Source organism: Hordeum vulgare, unplaced genomic scaffold (genome assembly GCF_904849725.1).
Source record: "Hordeum vulgare subsp. vulgare unplaced genomic scaffold, MorexV3_pseudomolecules_assembly, whole genome shotgun sequence".
Taxonomy (NCBI): domain Eukaryota; kingdom Viridiplantae; phylum Streptophyta; class Magnoliopsida; order Poales; family Poaceae; genus Hordeum; species Hordeum vulgare.
In genome coordinates, this window is record NW_025422563.1 from 1 (window position 1) to 13,154 (window position 13,154).

Below are 13,154 nucleotides of genomic sequence, written 5' to 3' on the forward strand. Positions count from 1 at the left end.
CCTGTTCTTTACATGAACCCTCTTAACTAAGATTTTCTTATTTATACCTGTTCTACTTTTTTTCTGTTCTGGCTCGGTTATTCTATCTAGCCGAGCCATTCATTCCTTTTTATGAAAGAAAGATAAGGGACAGAATAAAAAAAATGAAAGAAACAAACGTATTCAATAAGCAAAAGGAGAGAGAGGGATTCGAACCCTCGATAGTTCCTAGAACTATACCGGTTTTCAAGACCGGAGCTATCAACCACTCAGCCATCTCTCCACCGCCTAATCCTTATTTTACTCCTACAAATAGAACATAGCCATATAAAAAATAAAAATATTTATTAACCTCTAGAAAGATATCAGATACAAGTTCCTTTTCGATATATCTCTGTATACTGTATACACGGATACAGGATCCGCTATACCCGCTTGTGAAATAAAGACTAAATAACCTCCTCTCACCCCCATATCCAAATAAAAAAGAGGTTAAGTAATAAATTTTAATTAAAGAGAAGAATCAATGGATTCATGATTAAACCCCTCCTACTTCTTGTATTTTTTTACAATTTTGGTTAAGTGAGGGATCAAATATGTAGTCAACTTTATTTGATGGTAGCTTGGAGGATTAGAAATATGACTATTGCTTTCCAATTAGCTGTTTTTGCATTAATTGCGACTTCCTCAGTCTTAGTAATTAGTGTACCCCTTGTATTTGCTTCTCCTGATGGTTGGTCAAATAATAAAAATGTTGTATTTTCCGGTACATCATTATGGATTGGACTAGTCTTTCTCGTAGCTATTCTGAATTCTCTCATTTCTTAAATTAAATTTGGTTAATATTTAGTAACCCCATAAAAAAGAAATAATAAAGGCCATTTAAAAAATTCGAATAGTGAGACGTATTAAAACGCAATTTGCGTTCCGAATTGCTAGCTCTTCTCTTTCAGTATTATGAAATTCCCATTAGAATATTCATTGACAGATAATAAAAAAAGGAAAACTCTAATATCTAATATAATAGAATAGAAAATGAAATGAAACGGTCGACCCAGACATAGACGGTCGACCCAAGCGGATATACGCTATAAAATATATACCGTAGCGAGCGTAGTTCAATGGTAAAACATCTCCTTGCCAAGGAGAAGATACGGGTTCGATTCCCGCCGCTCGCCCGCTTAATTTATCAAAGTACTATGATAAAAAGTTTAGTCTAGTTAATTGTTTAACTACTTATATTAAATTAAGTATTAATTAAGTATTAGTCTAGTGCCGTATCCCTTACTATATTTACCCTTCCTTTGCATCCCCCTCAAAAAAAGAGGGCGCTCCGGAGGCAGAAATAGAACTAGCCAACAGAGCCCCAAAATTGGGTATTAACTGAGACAAACAACGGGCAAACTGTTTTTAAAAGGAAGGGAGAGGTAGACTGTCCCTTTCATTTCATTTTTATTTTCTGCAAGGTAGGGAGAAGCCTTGCGCCTTCTTTTTGTGAAGGCAAGTGGCTTCGCAAATTGCTCAATTTTGCCCTCTAGGGCCCGGAACTAATGAATAAAAAAGGGTTGGATACGCCCCTCTACCATATCTAGAGAAATAGAATACTCCTTTTATAGAGACTGCTAAGTGCGGAGACGGGAATCGAACCCGTGACCTCAAGGTTATGAGCCTCGTGAGCTACCAAACTGCTCTACTCCGCTCTGTAGTACCAGAAACTGGTGGACAAAAAAGGCTTGAATACAAGCCTTTAACATGTCTAGACAAATAGAATACTCCTTTTATACAGAATGGAGCGGGTAGCGGGAATCGAACCCGCATCGTTAGCTTGGAAGGCTAGGGGTTATAGTCGACGTTGGTTGATTATTTTTAACGTCTCTAATTCAAAACCGAACATGAAATTTTGATTTCATTCGGCTCCTTTATGGATATTCTCACCACTTAACATCTATGTCAGCTTTTCTATTTGAATGGAACCAAAGCTCTCTGCTTTCTAGATGATCCTTATAGAGTAGGAGATAGAAATTCTATCTAAATCCATCTAATCTACTTACTTCGTTCCCTAATTTCATTCAAGAGATCCTGAGGAAAAGAATTGGGTTTCCACCGAGCTGAAACAATATGCGGATGGTTCTAGTAAACCAAAACTATCGTTTTTTAGCTATTTGGCTTCCTTATCCTTTAACAAAAGAAGATTTAGTTACGATTGGAAATCAACTTTTTTGTATCTTCATCCATAGATCCTTTACTCATATTTTCAAAATTGGAATACTTAAATCCAATGCAAAATTATGCTTCGCGACTCTGTACTCATATCATAATCCAATTTTTATTTTGGATGCAATTTAAATTAGTTTTTGGGTACAAATCGCCAGAATGTATATTCTTCCTCAATATGCTATTGAGAGGAAAAGGATTTAATCCTTTATAAGAACTAAAGTTTTCATCGGAATATAAAAAAAAACTTAAGGATGCCTTAAGTATATCATTTCAAATTCAGTTATTAATAGAACGAATCACACTTTTACCACTAAACTATACCCGCTACATTGTATATTATGGTATAAATGGTACCCTTTGTCAAGGATAGCCATTTGACAAGGAGGCTAATTCCCCCTTATTGAATCAGATGGAGAAGGTTCATGACACTGAGCCATTGGTACTTCTACTTCGATCGCGCGCCTTTACTTTAGGATTTAGATAGCCCCTCTCCCTCTGGTCTGTAAAATAAATCTCTTCTTACCCTGCTAATAGCGCCTGAACCAAATGTATTTATTTTGATTAGGATCCTATCCTATTCTACGGTTACGACTACAATAATCATTATTTACTTTGCGAGGACGTAAGTGTGCCAGACTGCTAAATTGTTTTATTATTCCTACAATATAAACTAGGGGATATAGGGGGTAACACTGTCCCTATAAATTCCTTTTTTCCTTTTCTTTTTTGTCCAGAATTGAACAAAAAAGAAATTATAGAAGATGTTTTCTTCCCCCATTAAGTCCGAGCCATAGAGTAAGAGTGAGATGAGTTTTCCAAATTCATCATAGACTTTCCCTATGGCTTGATAGAAGTAAGAAGCAAAGAGTTGTAACTTAAAGAGTCGTAACTTAAAGAAAAAAACGGACAGGGCTGACAGATTTACCTGATGTAAAGAAGATCCTAAAAGTCTATGATTAGTCGACTCTCTCCATTTAACACTTTCCTCTCTCTCCTTTTTTCCACTGACTCAATGCTAGTTTATTAGATTCTTGTTTAAAAGAATCAAAAAAGTTCAATAGAACTAAGAACACATAAAAAATAGCATAGAGGATCAAGGCCATTACCAAAAGTTCCTCCCAAGGATCCTATCCTATTGGGTATCTGTTCCCTGCCTTTTCCCGCTAGGATTGGAAATCTTATATTTTCCATATACCATTGAATCCTTGGGGTTCCAGAATCCGCCTATTTTACTAGCCTTCGGAAACGGAAAACCATGAACCAAGAAGAGTTGGGTATGTTTTTTTTTCTTAATTTTATTTTGAGCTCTCAAGATATCAATACATATACAATCTATACATAATGTCTCTCTCTATATCTCTATATATTATATATATATAATATGTACATTATGCAGTAGACCCATAATGGGAAATCAAAGTGGCAAATTTTTGAATTAAATAAAAAGCCCTTTTAACTCAGTGGTAGAGTAATGCCATGGTAAGGCATAAGTCATCGGTTCAAATCCGATAAAGGGCTTTTTAAATTAGTGGTAGAGTAATCTCGTGCTAAGACGTAAGTCATTGGTTCGAATCTGATAGAGTACTTTTCTACTAAATTGATTCGCTTTTTTCTTTGTTTTTGAAGCTTTCTCTTTAGAGAATTTTATGACTTAGTGCGGGATGAATGCATTTTTGGTCTGAACACTAAATGAAGCACGGAATGGAAATAAAAAAAAAATTGGACTCTTTTTCATCTTATCTTAGATCAATAAAATAACTACCTGTACTGAACTAATCTAGAATCCCTTTTAGTAATCCATTCTTATTCTATACATTTAAAATGAATTTCCCTAAAAGGTAGAGGATGATCCATGAATTAATCTAACCATCAACTAAAAAAATCCTAGATGAAAACATAGCAGAAAAGTTAGAAAAACTCTTTGCTTTGGATCTAGTTATACTTTTCGAGTATATTGACAATTCAAAAAAACTGCTCATACTATGATTATAGTATAATCACGAGCGGTTGTATATGGCCCTATCGTCTAGTGATGCCCCTATCGTCTAGTGGTTCAGGACATCTCTCTTTCAAGGAGGCAGCGGGGATTCGACTTCCCCTGGGGGTAGGGAGTATTATGAAAGGAGGTTAATCATAGATTAGCAAAAACCCTAGAATAAATTCTTCCTGGGTCGATGCCCGAGTGGTTAATGGGGACGGACTGTAAATTCGTTGACAATGTCTACGCTGGTTCAAATCCAGCTCGGCCCAAAAATCTAGGGCTTCGTGAATATGAACTAAATCCTTTTGTTTTTCTCCCATAAAATAAAATGTCTGATCTATAGAAATAAAAGAGAAATAAAAAAGGGGATTTTTTTTTCTAATCCATATCTCTCTCATTCCTTTCTTACAAACAAAAGAGTTTTTCTTGTTGAAGGGTGGATTATTATCCATTTTTAGTGATAAAAAATCACGACATACTAGTTATGTCACTCTCACTATACCCACGTATAATATAATATTAATATGTGGGTATGTAGTATATGATTCGTCTATTTCTTAGAGTACGACAGACGAATCGAATCTTCTTATGGTTCTATTTAAGAATGGGTATGCCATACACCCCGCGGGGATTGTAGTTCAATTGGTCAGAGCACCGCCCTGTCAAGGCGGAAGCTGCGGGTTCGAGCCCCGTCAGTCCCGAACTAGGGTTCAATGAATGGAGAAATTCATATTTCCTTTTTCCATGAAAAAAAAGGGGCAGGGAGCAAGATCAAATACCCATAGGGCACCCTTACTTCACTTTTTTATTTTGCATCTCTCATTAAAGAGGGAGGGAAGGAGTATAGGAATTTTTTTCACTACTCCCGATCGATAAAGATAAAGAAAGACACACATACGATATGTGGATTAGTAGAATTTTAGGATATTACTCTATCTTTCTTTATGATGATACCATCCTCATCTTAATTTCCTATTCCACTGTTATGGAATAGAGTACCGGTATTTTACCGGAATCCATACATAAATTGTATTCCCTTTTTATTTCAGACCTCTTTTCCCCATCTCACTTCTACTGCTTATTTGGATGTCTATGTGACCCATAGAAAGTTGCTCATATAATACATACATAATTGTATGTATAACTATAAGAAAAAGGAAGAGAAATTGTATAAGATTAAGAAAGCTCGTGGGTTAGAGATATAGAAAAGAAAAAGTAGAAAAAAAAGGATTAAAAAAGAGGGAATTCCTAATCCAATCAAAAAACCCATTTTGGTCTTAGTATGGATATAGGATCTTCCTATGTTATACTATATAACTCTCATCCATGAATTGATTTGATAGATCCGATATTCATAATATTGAATTGATTCAGTATTATCAGAATGCAAGCCCTACCCTTGAATTTACAAGATACCCCTTTTTCCTCTCCATGGGATTACATCCCGAGTTATTGTGAAAATAAAAAATAAAGAGGTTATGGAAGTCAATATTCTCGCATTTATTGCTACTGCACTGTTCATTCTAATTCCTACTTCTTTTTTACTTATTATTTATGTAAAAACAGTCAGCCAAAATAATTAAGTGGAATTCCAATTAATCATTGAAGAAATGAAAAAGGGATTAAATAAAAAAAATCCAAGTCTTAAATGAAAGGATCTGGTTGGAATCTTAAAGTGTGGTAGAAAGAACTACATATAGTTTTTTCTACGACACTTTAGAGTCTTTCTATTATATTATCTTTGAATCTACATAGAATAGATTAGTAGATTGAAATAGTTAAGTAGTCTAATTCAATTTCTTTTTTCATTGCATCCACTTAATTTCAATCAGGTCAAAATAAAAAAATCGAAGACAATTCTTGACCAAAGAATCCATGGAAGGAAAGAAAAATAATATAAGAATAGACTATAGTAAAAAGTAAAAGGAAAAAACCAGCGAATCTTTCATGCTTAAATATCCCGCGAGATGCTTCAAAAGAGAATAAAAATTATTCTAAGAATAAAGAAAGAGTATAAAACAAATGGAAAATGTGTGATATGCCGTGAATAGTTCCGTGGAAGAAAGTCTAATTTTCTTATGTATAGAACTTTTTTTAACCATTAGTCATTTCTAGTAGAAATTCTTAATTGGTATAATGGCTCTTTCTTACAATACAAGAGTTTCTTACAGGAGTGAAACAAAACTAAAGAAAAAGATTAAAGAATAACGTTTGACAAAATAATTAATGCAAAACGATCAATTAAAAAAAGAATTGATACAACAATTTGATTACTTAATCAATTAGTAGTATCGTATCCCTAGAGTCCACTCCTTCCCCATACTACTAGTGAAAGAGAAAATGTAAAGACTACCATTAAAGCAGCCCAAGCGAGACTTACTATATCCATCTAAATTATGTCTCCTATTTCTATGAAGGGATTATTCTACTATTGATCAATAATCATAGTGGAATCAAGGGTACAGAGTCAAAAAGGGCTTCTGCCCTAAGGCCATGGATCAATCAGTTCAAGGAATTTACTCCTAACAAATTCTTATAGGAATTCTTGTAGAATTAGAGAGCATTAAAAATACGATACTATAAAGCCCTTTTTTCCTTACCTTAAAAAAGAAAGAGTACGGGAATGATGTCCTGAATAGAAGAAGCGGGAATAGGAAGATTTTTTATTCCTTTTGTTACTCTAGTGTATGTAGGTCACATAAGATGTACGATAAAAAAATGTATGATAATTAGGAAGTCTTGATATTCTTTCGTGGAGTCCCTTCTGGAATCTTAGATTGAAAAAGAGAAGAATGCCCCTTAGGGACCTTTCTTTGGATACCAAGATTTCTGACATCTTATCCTCGTATTTAAAAATTCTCAAATCGAATCAATTAAGAACCAATTCAAATTCATATAATAAAAGAATAAGGAAACACTACCTCACCCCTATTGATAACCATTTTGGCCACTACCGCCAAAACAAACCCTAACCCTAGTTTAAGGATAGAACTATGGTATGGTTTCTCTAAACCCAGTATCGGCAGGCTTAGTTACTCTCTTGCCCGAACTTATGCGAAGTAAAAATTGATTGAATTCGATCAGTACTAGAAAACCTAAGTATTTTATTGATCAGGCGGCACCCAGATTTGAACTGGGGATAAAGGATTTGCAGTCCCCTGCCTTACCGCTTGGCCATGCCGCCAAAAAATCCGATCGAAAATCTAGAAAACAGCAAGTATTCATCCACGTTTTCTTACGAAAAGCCCCTTTCTTTTATTTTGAATATAATTAAACTTACTTTTTTCCAATCTTTTTCAAAAAAGATACTCCTGCTTTTTTTGATCCAGTTTCGATTATTCTCCTCGATAGATTCTATCTTAAAACATACATTGCTAACACAATAAAACTTCCCATTTCTTTCTATTGAGATGAAAAAGAAGAAAAGTGGATTTCTAGTCACAGGCTGCAAAATTCAGAACAAATTGGAACCATTAACTAGAATTCTCTTTCTTTTTTGAATTGCAGTAGTGAACTACTCTTAAATCGGTATTATCTCCCCCCCTTCAATTTCAATGGCATAATAAAATATTATGGCTTTATGCTTAATCCGTGTATAGGTGAACTTTAGGTCCGAGCAGCATTATTATCCAAAGATCCCCTTTATGTACATATCTCTATGGGGAATCGTGCTTTAATTTTTCAAAGTATTAAATTAAATATCTTGAATAAAAAAAGGAAATTTGCTCTGATATTAGAGTATAACCTGACTATCTTGGCCTACCCAAGTGAAATTACGATAAAAGAAAAGCATGGATATGGGGAGAGGTGGATAATTAGATTGGCATGTACTTAAAAAAGGGACTTACTTTATTTTAGAATTCCACAATGAAATACTTAATTTTCTAGCAATTATACTACTCCGATCCGAAATAAAAAAGAACCCTCAAATTATTTTTAGAAATTAAAGTAAGCACGCTATTCTAAATCGAAGTAAAGTAAAACTTTCTAGTGTATTATATTACGGCTTTATTACATTCATAGAAAGGGGATAAAATGAGAAATCTTTGCCATTCAATCTGATTAGAATATTATAAAGTATAAGTGGCATAATTTTTTTTGTAGGAATATTTTAGCAATTCATTTTCATTTCATTTGTACCCCTGGTAAACTAGAATTTTCGTCGAAATGGTCTCTATTCATATGTATGAAATACATATATGAAATACGTATGTGGAGTTCCCTAGAATTTCATGTGATTCAGTAAACAGAATATAGATTCCATGATTGCTAGATCAATCCGTAGGGATTGATGAAGAGTGAGCTGATAATGGAATTTTTCTTTGATAAACAGGAAACTTAAGATTAAGATGCTCCGGAATGGAAACGAGGGAATGTCCACAATACCCGGATTTAGTCAGATCCAATTCGAGGGATTTTTTAGGTTCATTAATCAAGCCTTGGCAGAAGAACTTGACAAGTTTCCAACAATTAAAGATCCAGATCACGAAATTGCATTTCAATTATTTGCGAAAGGATATCAATTGCTAGAACCCTCGATAAAAGAAAGAGATGCTGTGTATGAATCACTCACCTATTCTTCCGAATTATATGTATCTGCGAGATTAATTTTTGGTTTCGATGTGCAAAAGCAAACCATTTCTATCGGAAACATTCCTATAATGAATTCCTTAGGAACCTTTATTATAAATGGAATATACCGAATTGTGATCAATCAAATATTGCTAAGTCCTGGTATTTACTACCGCTCGGAATTAGATCATAAGGGAATTTCTATCTACACCGGGACTATAATATCAGATTGGGGAGGGAGATCGGAATTAGCAATTGATAAAAAAGAAAGGATATGGGCTCGCGTGAGTAGAAAACAAAAGATATCTATTCTAGTTCTATCATCAGCTATGGGTTCGAATCTAAGAGAAATTCTAGATAATGTTTCCTACCCTGAAATTTTCTTGTCTTTCCCGAATGCTAAGGAGAAGAAGAGGATTGAGTCAAAAGAAAAAGCTATTTTGGAGTTTTATCAACAATTTGCTTGTGTAGGTGGGGACCTGGTATTTTCGGAGTCCTTATGCGAGGAATTACAAAAGAAATTTTTTCAACAAAAATGTGAATTAGGAAGGATTGGTCGACGAAATATGAATCGGAGACTTAATCTTGATATACCTCAGAACAATACATTCTTGTTACCACGAGATGTATTGGCCGCTACGGATCATTTGATTGGAATGAAATTTGGAACGGGTATACTTGACGATGACGATATGAATCACTTGAAAAATAAACGTATTCGTTCGGTTGCGGATCTGTTACAAGATCAATTCGGATTGGCTCTTGGTCGTTTACAACATGCAGTTCAAAAAACTATTCGTAGAGTATTCATACGTCAATCGAAACCGACTCCCCAAACTTTGGTAACTCCAACTTCAACTTCAATTTTATTAATAACTACTTATGAGACCTTTTTTGGCACATACCCATTATCTCAAGTTTTTGATCAAACGAATCCATTGACACAAACTGTTCATGGGCGAAAAGTGAGTTGTTTAGGTCCTGGAGGGTTGACGGGGAGAACCGCAAGTTTTCGGAGCCGAGATATTCATCCGAGTCACTATGGGCGTATTTGTCCAATTGACACGTCTGAAGGAATCAATGTTGGACTTACTGGATCCTTAGCAATTCATGCGAGAATTGATCACTTGTGGGGATCTATAGAGAGTCCGTTTTATGAAATATCTGCTGAGAAAGCAAAAGAAAAAAAAGAGAGACAGGTGGTTTATCTATCACCAAATAGAGATGAGTATTATATGATAGCAGCAGGAAATTCTTTGTCCTTGAATCAAGGTATTCAGGAAGAACAGGTTGTTCCAGCTAGATACCGCCAAGAATTCTTGACTATTGCATGGGAACAGATTCATGTTAGAAGTATTTTTCCTTTCCAATATTTTTCTATTGGGGGTTCTCTCATTCCTTTTATTGAGCACAATGATGCGAATCGGGCTTTAATGAGTTCTAATATGCAGCGCCAAGCAGTTCCACTTTCTCGGTCCGAGAAATGCATTGTTGGAACTGGATTGGAACGCCAAACAGCTCTAGATTCGAGGGTTTCCGTTATAGCCGAACGCGAGGGAAAGATCATTTCTACTGATAGTCATAAGATACTTTTATCAAGTAGTGGGAAGACTATAAGTATTCCTTTAGTTAACCACCGTCGCTCTAACAAAAATACTTGTATGCACCAAAAACCTCGGGTTCCACGGGGTAAATCCATTAAAAAAGGACAAATTTTAGCAGAAGGAGCTGCTACAGTTGGGGGGGAACTTGCTTTAGGAAAAAACGTATTAGTAGCTTATATGCCATGGGAAGGTTACAATTTTGAAGACGCAGTACTAATTAGCGAACGTTTGGTATATGAGGATATTTATACCTCTTTTCACATCCGGAAATATGAAATTCAGACGGATACGACAAGCCAGGGCTCCGCTGAAAAAATCACTAAAGAAATACCACATCTAGAAGAACATTTACTCCGCAATTTGGACAAAAATGGAGTTGTTAGGTTGGGATCCTGGGTAGAAACTGGTGATATTTTAGTAGGTAAATTAACGCCTCAGATAGCGAGCGAATCATCATATATCGCAGAAGCTGGATTATTACGGGCCATATTCGGCCTTGAGGTTTCCACTTCAAAAGAAACTTCTCTGAAATTACCTATAGGTGGAAGAGGGCGCGTTATCGATGTGAAATGGATCCAAAGGGACCCCCTCGACATAATGGTTCGTGTATATATTTTACAGAAACGTGAAATCAAAGTTGGGGATAAAGTAGCCGGAAGACATGGGAATAAAGGGATCATTTCCAAAATTTTGCCTAGGCAAGATATGCCCTATTTGCAAGATGGAACACCCGTTGATATGGTCTTCAATCCCTTAGGAGTACCCTCCCGAATGAATGTGGGACAAATATTTGAAAGCTCGCTCGGATTAGCGGGGGATCTGCTAAAGAAACATTATAGAATAGCACCCTTTGATGAGAGATATGAGCAAGAGGCTTCAAGAAAACTTGTGTTTTCAGAATTATATGAAGCCAGTAAAGAAACAAAAAATCCATGGGTATTTGAACCCGAGTACCCGGGAAAAAGCAGAATATTTGATGGAAGAACAGGCGACCCCTTTGAGCAACCTGTTCTAATAGGGAAGTCCTATATCTTAAAATTAATTCATCAAGTTGATGAGAAAATTCATGGGCGTTCTACTGGGCCCTACTCACTTGTTACACAACAACCGGTTAGAGGAAGAGCCAAGCAAGGGGGACAACGAGTAGGAGAAATGGAAGTTTGGGCTTTAGAAGGATTTGGTGTTGCTCATATTTTACAAGAGATACTTACTTATAAATCTGACCATCTTATAGCTCGCCAAGAAATACTTAATGCTACGATCTGGGGAAAAAGAATACCTAATCATGAGGATCCTCCAGAATCTTTTCGAGTGCTCGTTCGAGAACTACGATCTTTGGCTCTAGAACTGAATCATTTCCTTGTATCTGAAAAGAACTTCCAGGTTAATAGGGAGGAAGTTTGATCGGAATAAATATAAATTCTTTTCTTATTTCTATTTTATGATTGACCAATATAAACATCAACAACTTCAAATTGGACTCGTTTCCCCTCAACAAATAAAGGCTTGGGCTAACAAAAACCTACCTAATGGAGAAGCCGTTGGCGAAGTCACAAGGCCCTCTACTTTTCATTATAAAACCGATAAACCAGAAAAAGATGGATTGTTTTGCGAAAGAATCTTTGGACCCATAAAAAGCGGGATTTGCGGTTGTGGCAATTCTCGAGCGAGCGGAGCTGAAAACGAAGACGAAAGATTTTGCCAAAAATGCGGGGTAGAATTTGTGGATTCTCGGATACGAAGATATCAAATGGGATACATCAAACTCGCATGTCCCGTGACTCATGTGTGGTATTTGAAAGGTCTTCCTAGTTATATCGCGAATCTTTTAGATAAACCTCTTAAGAAGTTGGAGGGCCTAGTATACGGCGATTTCTCTTTTGCTAGGCCCAGCACTAAAAAACCCACTTTTTTACGATTACGAGGTTTATTCGAAGAGGAAATTGCATCCTGTAACCACAGCATTTCTCCCTTTTTTTCTACCCCAGGCTTTGCAACATTTCGAAATCGGGAAATTGCGACAGGAGCAGGTGCTATTAGAGAACAATTAGCAGATTTGGATTTGCGAATTATTATAGAGAATTCTTTGGTCGAATGGAAGGAATTAGAAGACGAGGGGTATAGTGGAGATGAGTGGGAAGATAGAAAAAGACGAATAAGAAAAGTTTTTTTGATTAGACGCATGCAATTGGCGAAACATTTTATTCAAACAAATGTAGAACCAGAATGGATGGTTTTGTGCTTATTACCGGTTCTTCCTCCCGAATTGAGACCTATTGTTTATAGGTCTGGAGATAAAGTAGTGACTTCAGACATTAATGAACTTTATAAGAGAGTTATCCGTCGGAACAACAATCTTGCCTATCTATTAAAAAGAAGTGAATTAGCGCCAGCAGATTTAGTAATGTGCCAGGAAAAATTGGTACAAGAAGCCGTGGATACACTTCTTGATAGTGGGTCCCGCGGGCAACCGACGAGGGATGGTCACAATAAAGTATACAAATCACTTTCAGATGTAATTGAAGGTAAAGAGGGAAGGTTTCGCGAGACTCTGCTTGGGAAACGGGTCGATTACTCGGGGCGTTCTGTCATTGTTGTGGGTCCTTCGCTTTCATTACATCAATGTGGATTACCTCTAGAGATAGCAATAAAGCTTTTTCAGCTATTTGTAATTCGCGATTTAATCACGAAACGCGCCACTTCTAATGTCAGGATTGCTAAAAGGAAAATTTGGGAAAAGGAACCCATTGTATGGGAAATACTTCAAGAAGTTATGCGGGGACATCCTGTACTGTTAAATA

At 36.0% G+C, this 13,154-nt stretch overlaps 1 protein-coding gene and 7 non-coding genes across 8 annotated transcripts; 5 read left to right on the top strand and 3 right to left on the bottom strand.

The window, feature by feature from the left end:
- Positions 1-174: 174 nt before the first annotated feature.
- TRNAS-UGA lies at positions 175-262 on the bottom strand. The gene has a single exon. It is a non-coding gene; the product is annotated as a tRNA-Ser (tRNA).
- An 824-nt stretch (positions 263-1,086) lies between these two features.
- Positions 1,087-1,157, top strand: TRNAG-GCC. The gene has a single exon. It is a non-coding gene; the product is annotated as a tRNA-Gly (tRNA).
- A 104-nt stretch (positions 1,158-1,261) lies between these two features.
- On the top strand, positions 1,262-12,503 carry LOC123420108 (DNA-directed RNA polymerase subunit beta). The gene has a single exon (XM_045107277.1). It carries the CDS (start codon positions 8,527-8,529, stop codon positions 11,755-11,757), a length of 3,231 nt encoding a protein of 1,076 aa, XP_044963212.1. The 5' UTR covers positions 1,262-8,526; the 3' UTR covers positions 11,758-12,503.
- On the bottom strand, positions 1,606-1,679 carry TRNAM-CAU. Its single transcript has one exon. It is a non-coding gene; the product is annotated as a tRNA-Met (tRNA).
- On the top strand, positions 3,643-3,714 carry TRNAT-GGU. Its single transcript has one exon. It is a non-coding gene; the product is annotated as a tRNA-Thr (tRNA).
- Positions 4,365-4,446, top strand: TRNAY-GUA. The gene has a single exon. It is a non-coding gene; the product is annotated as a tRNA-Tyr (tRNA).
- Positions 4,805-4,878, top strand: TRNAD-GUC. The gene has a single exon. It is a non-coding gene; the product is annotated as a tRNA-Asp (tRNA).
- On the bottom strand, positions 7,291-7,361 carry TRNAC-GCA. Its single transcript has one exon. It is a non-coding gene; the product is annotated as a tRNA-Cys (tRNA).
- Positions 12,504-13,154: the final 651 nt, after the last annotated feature.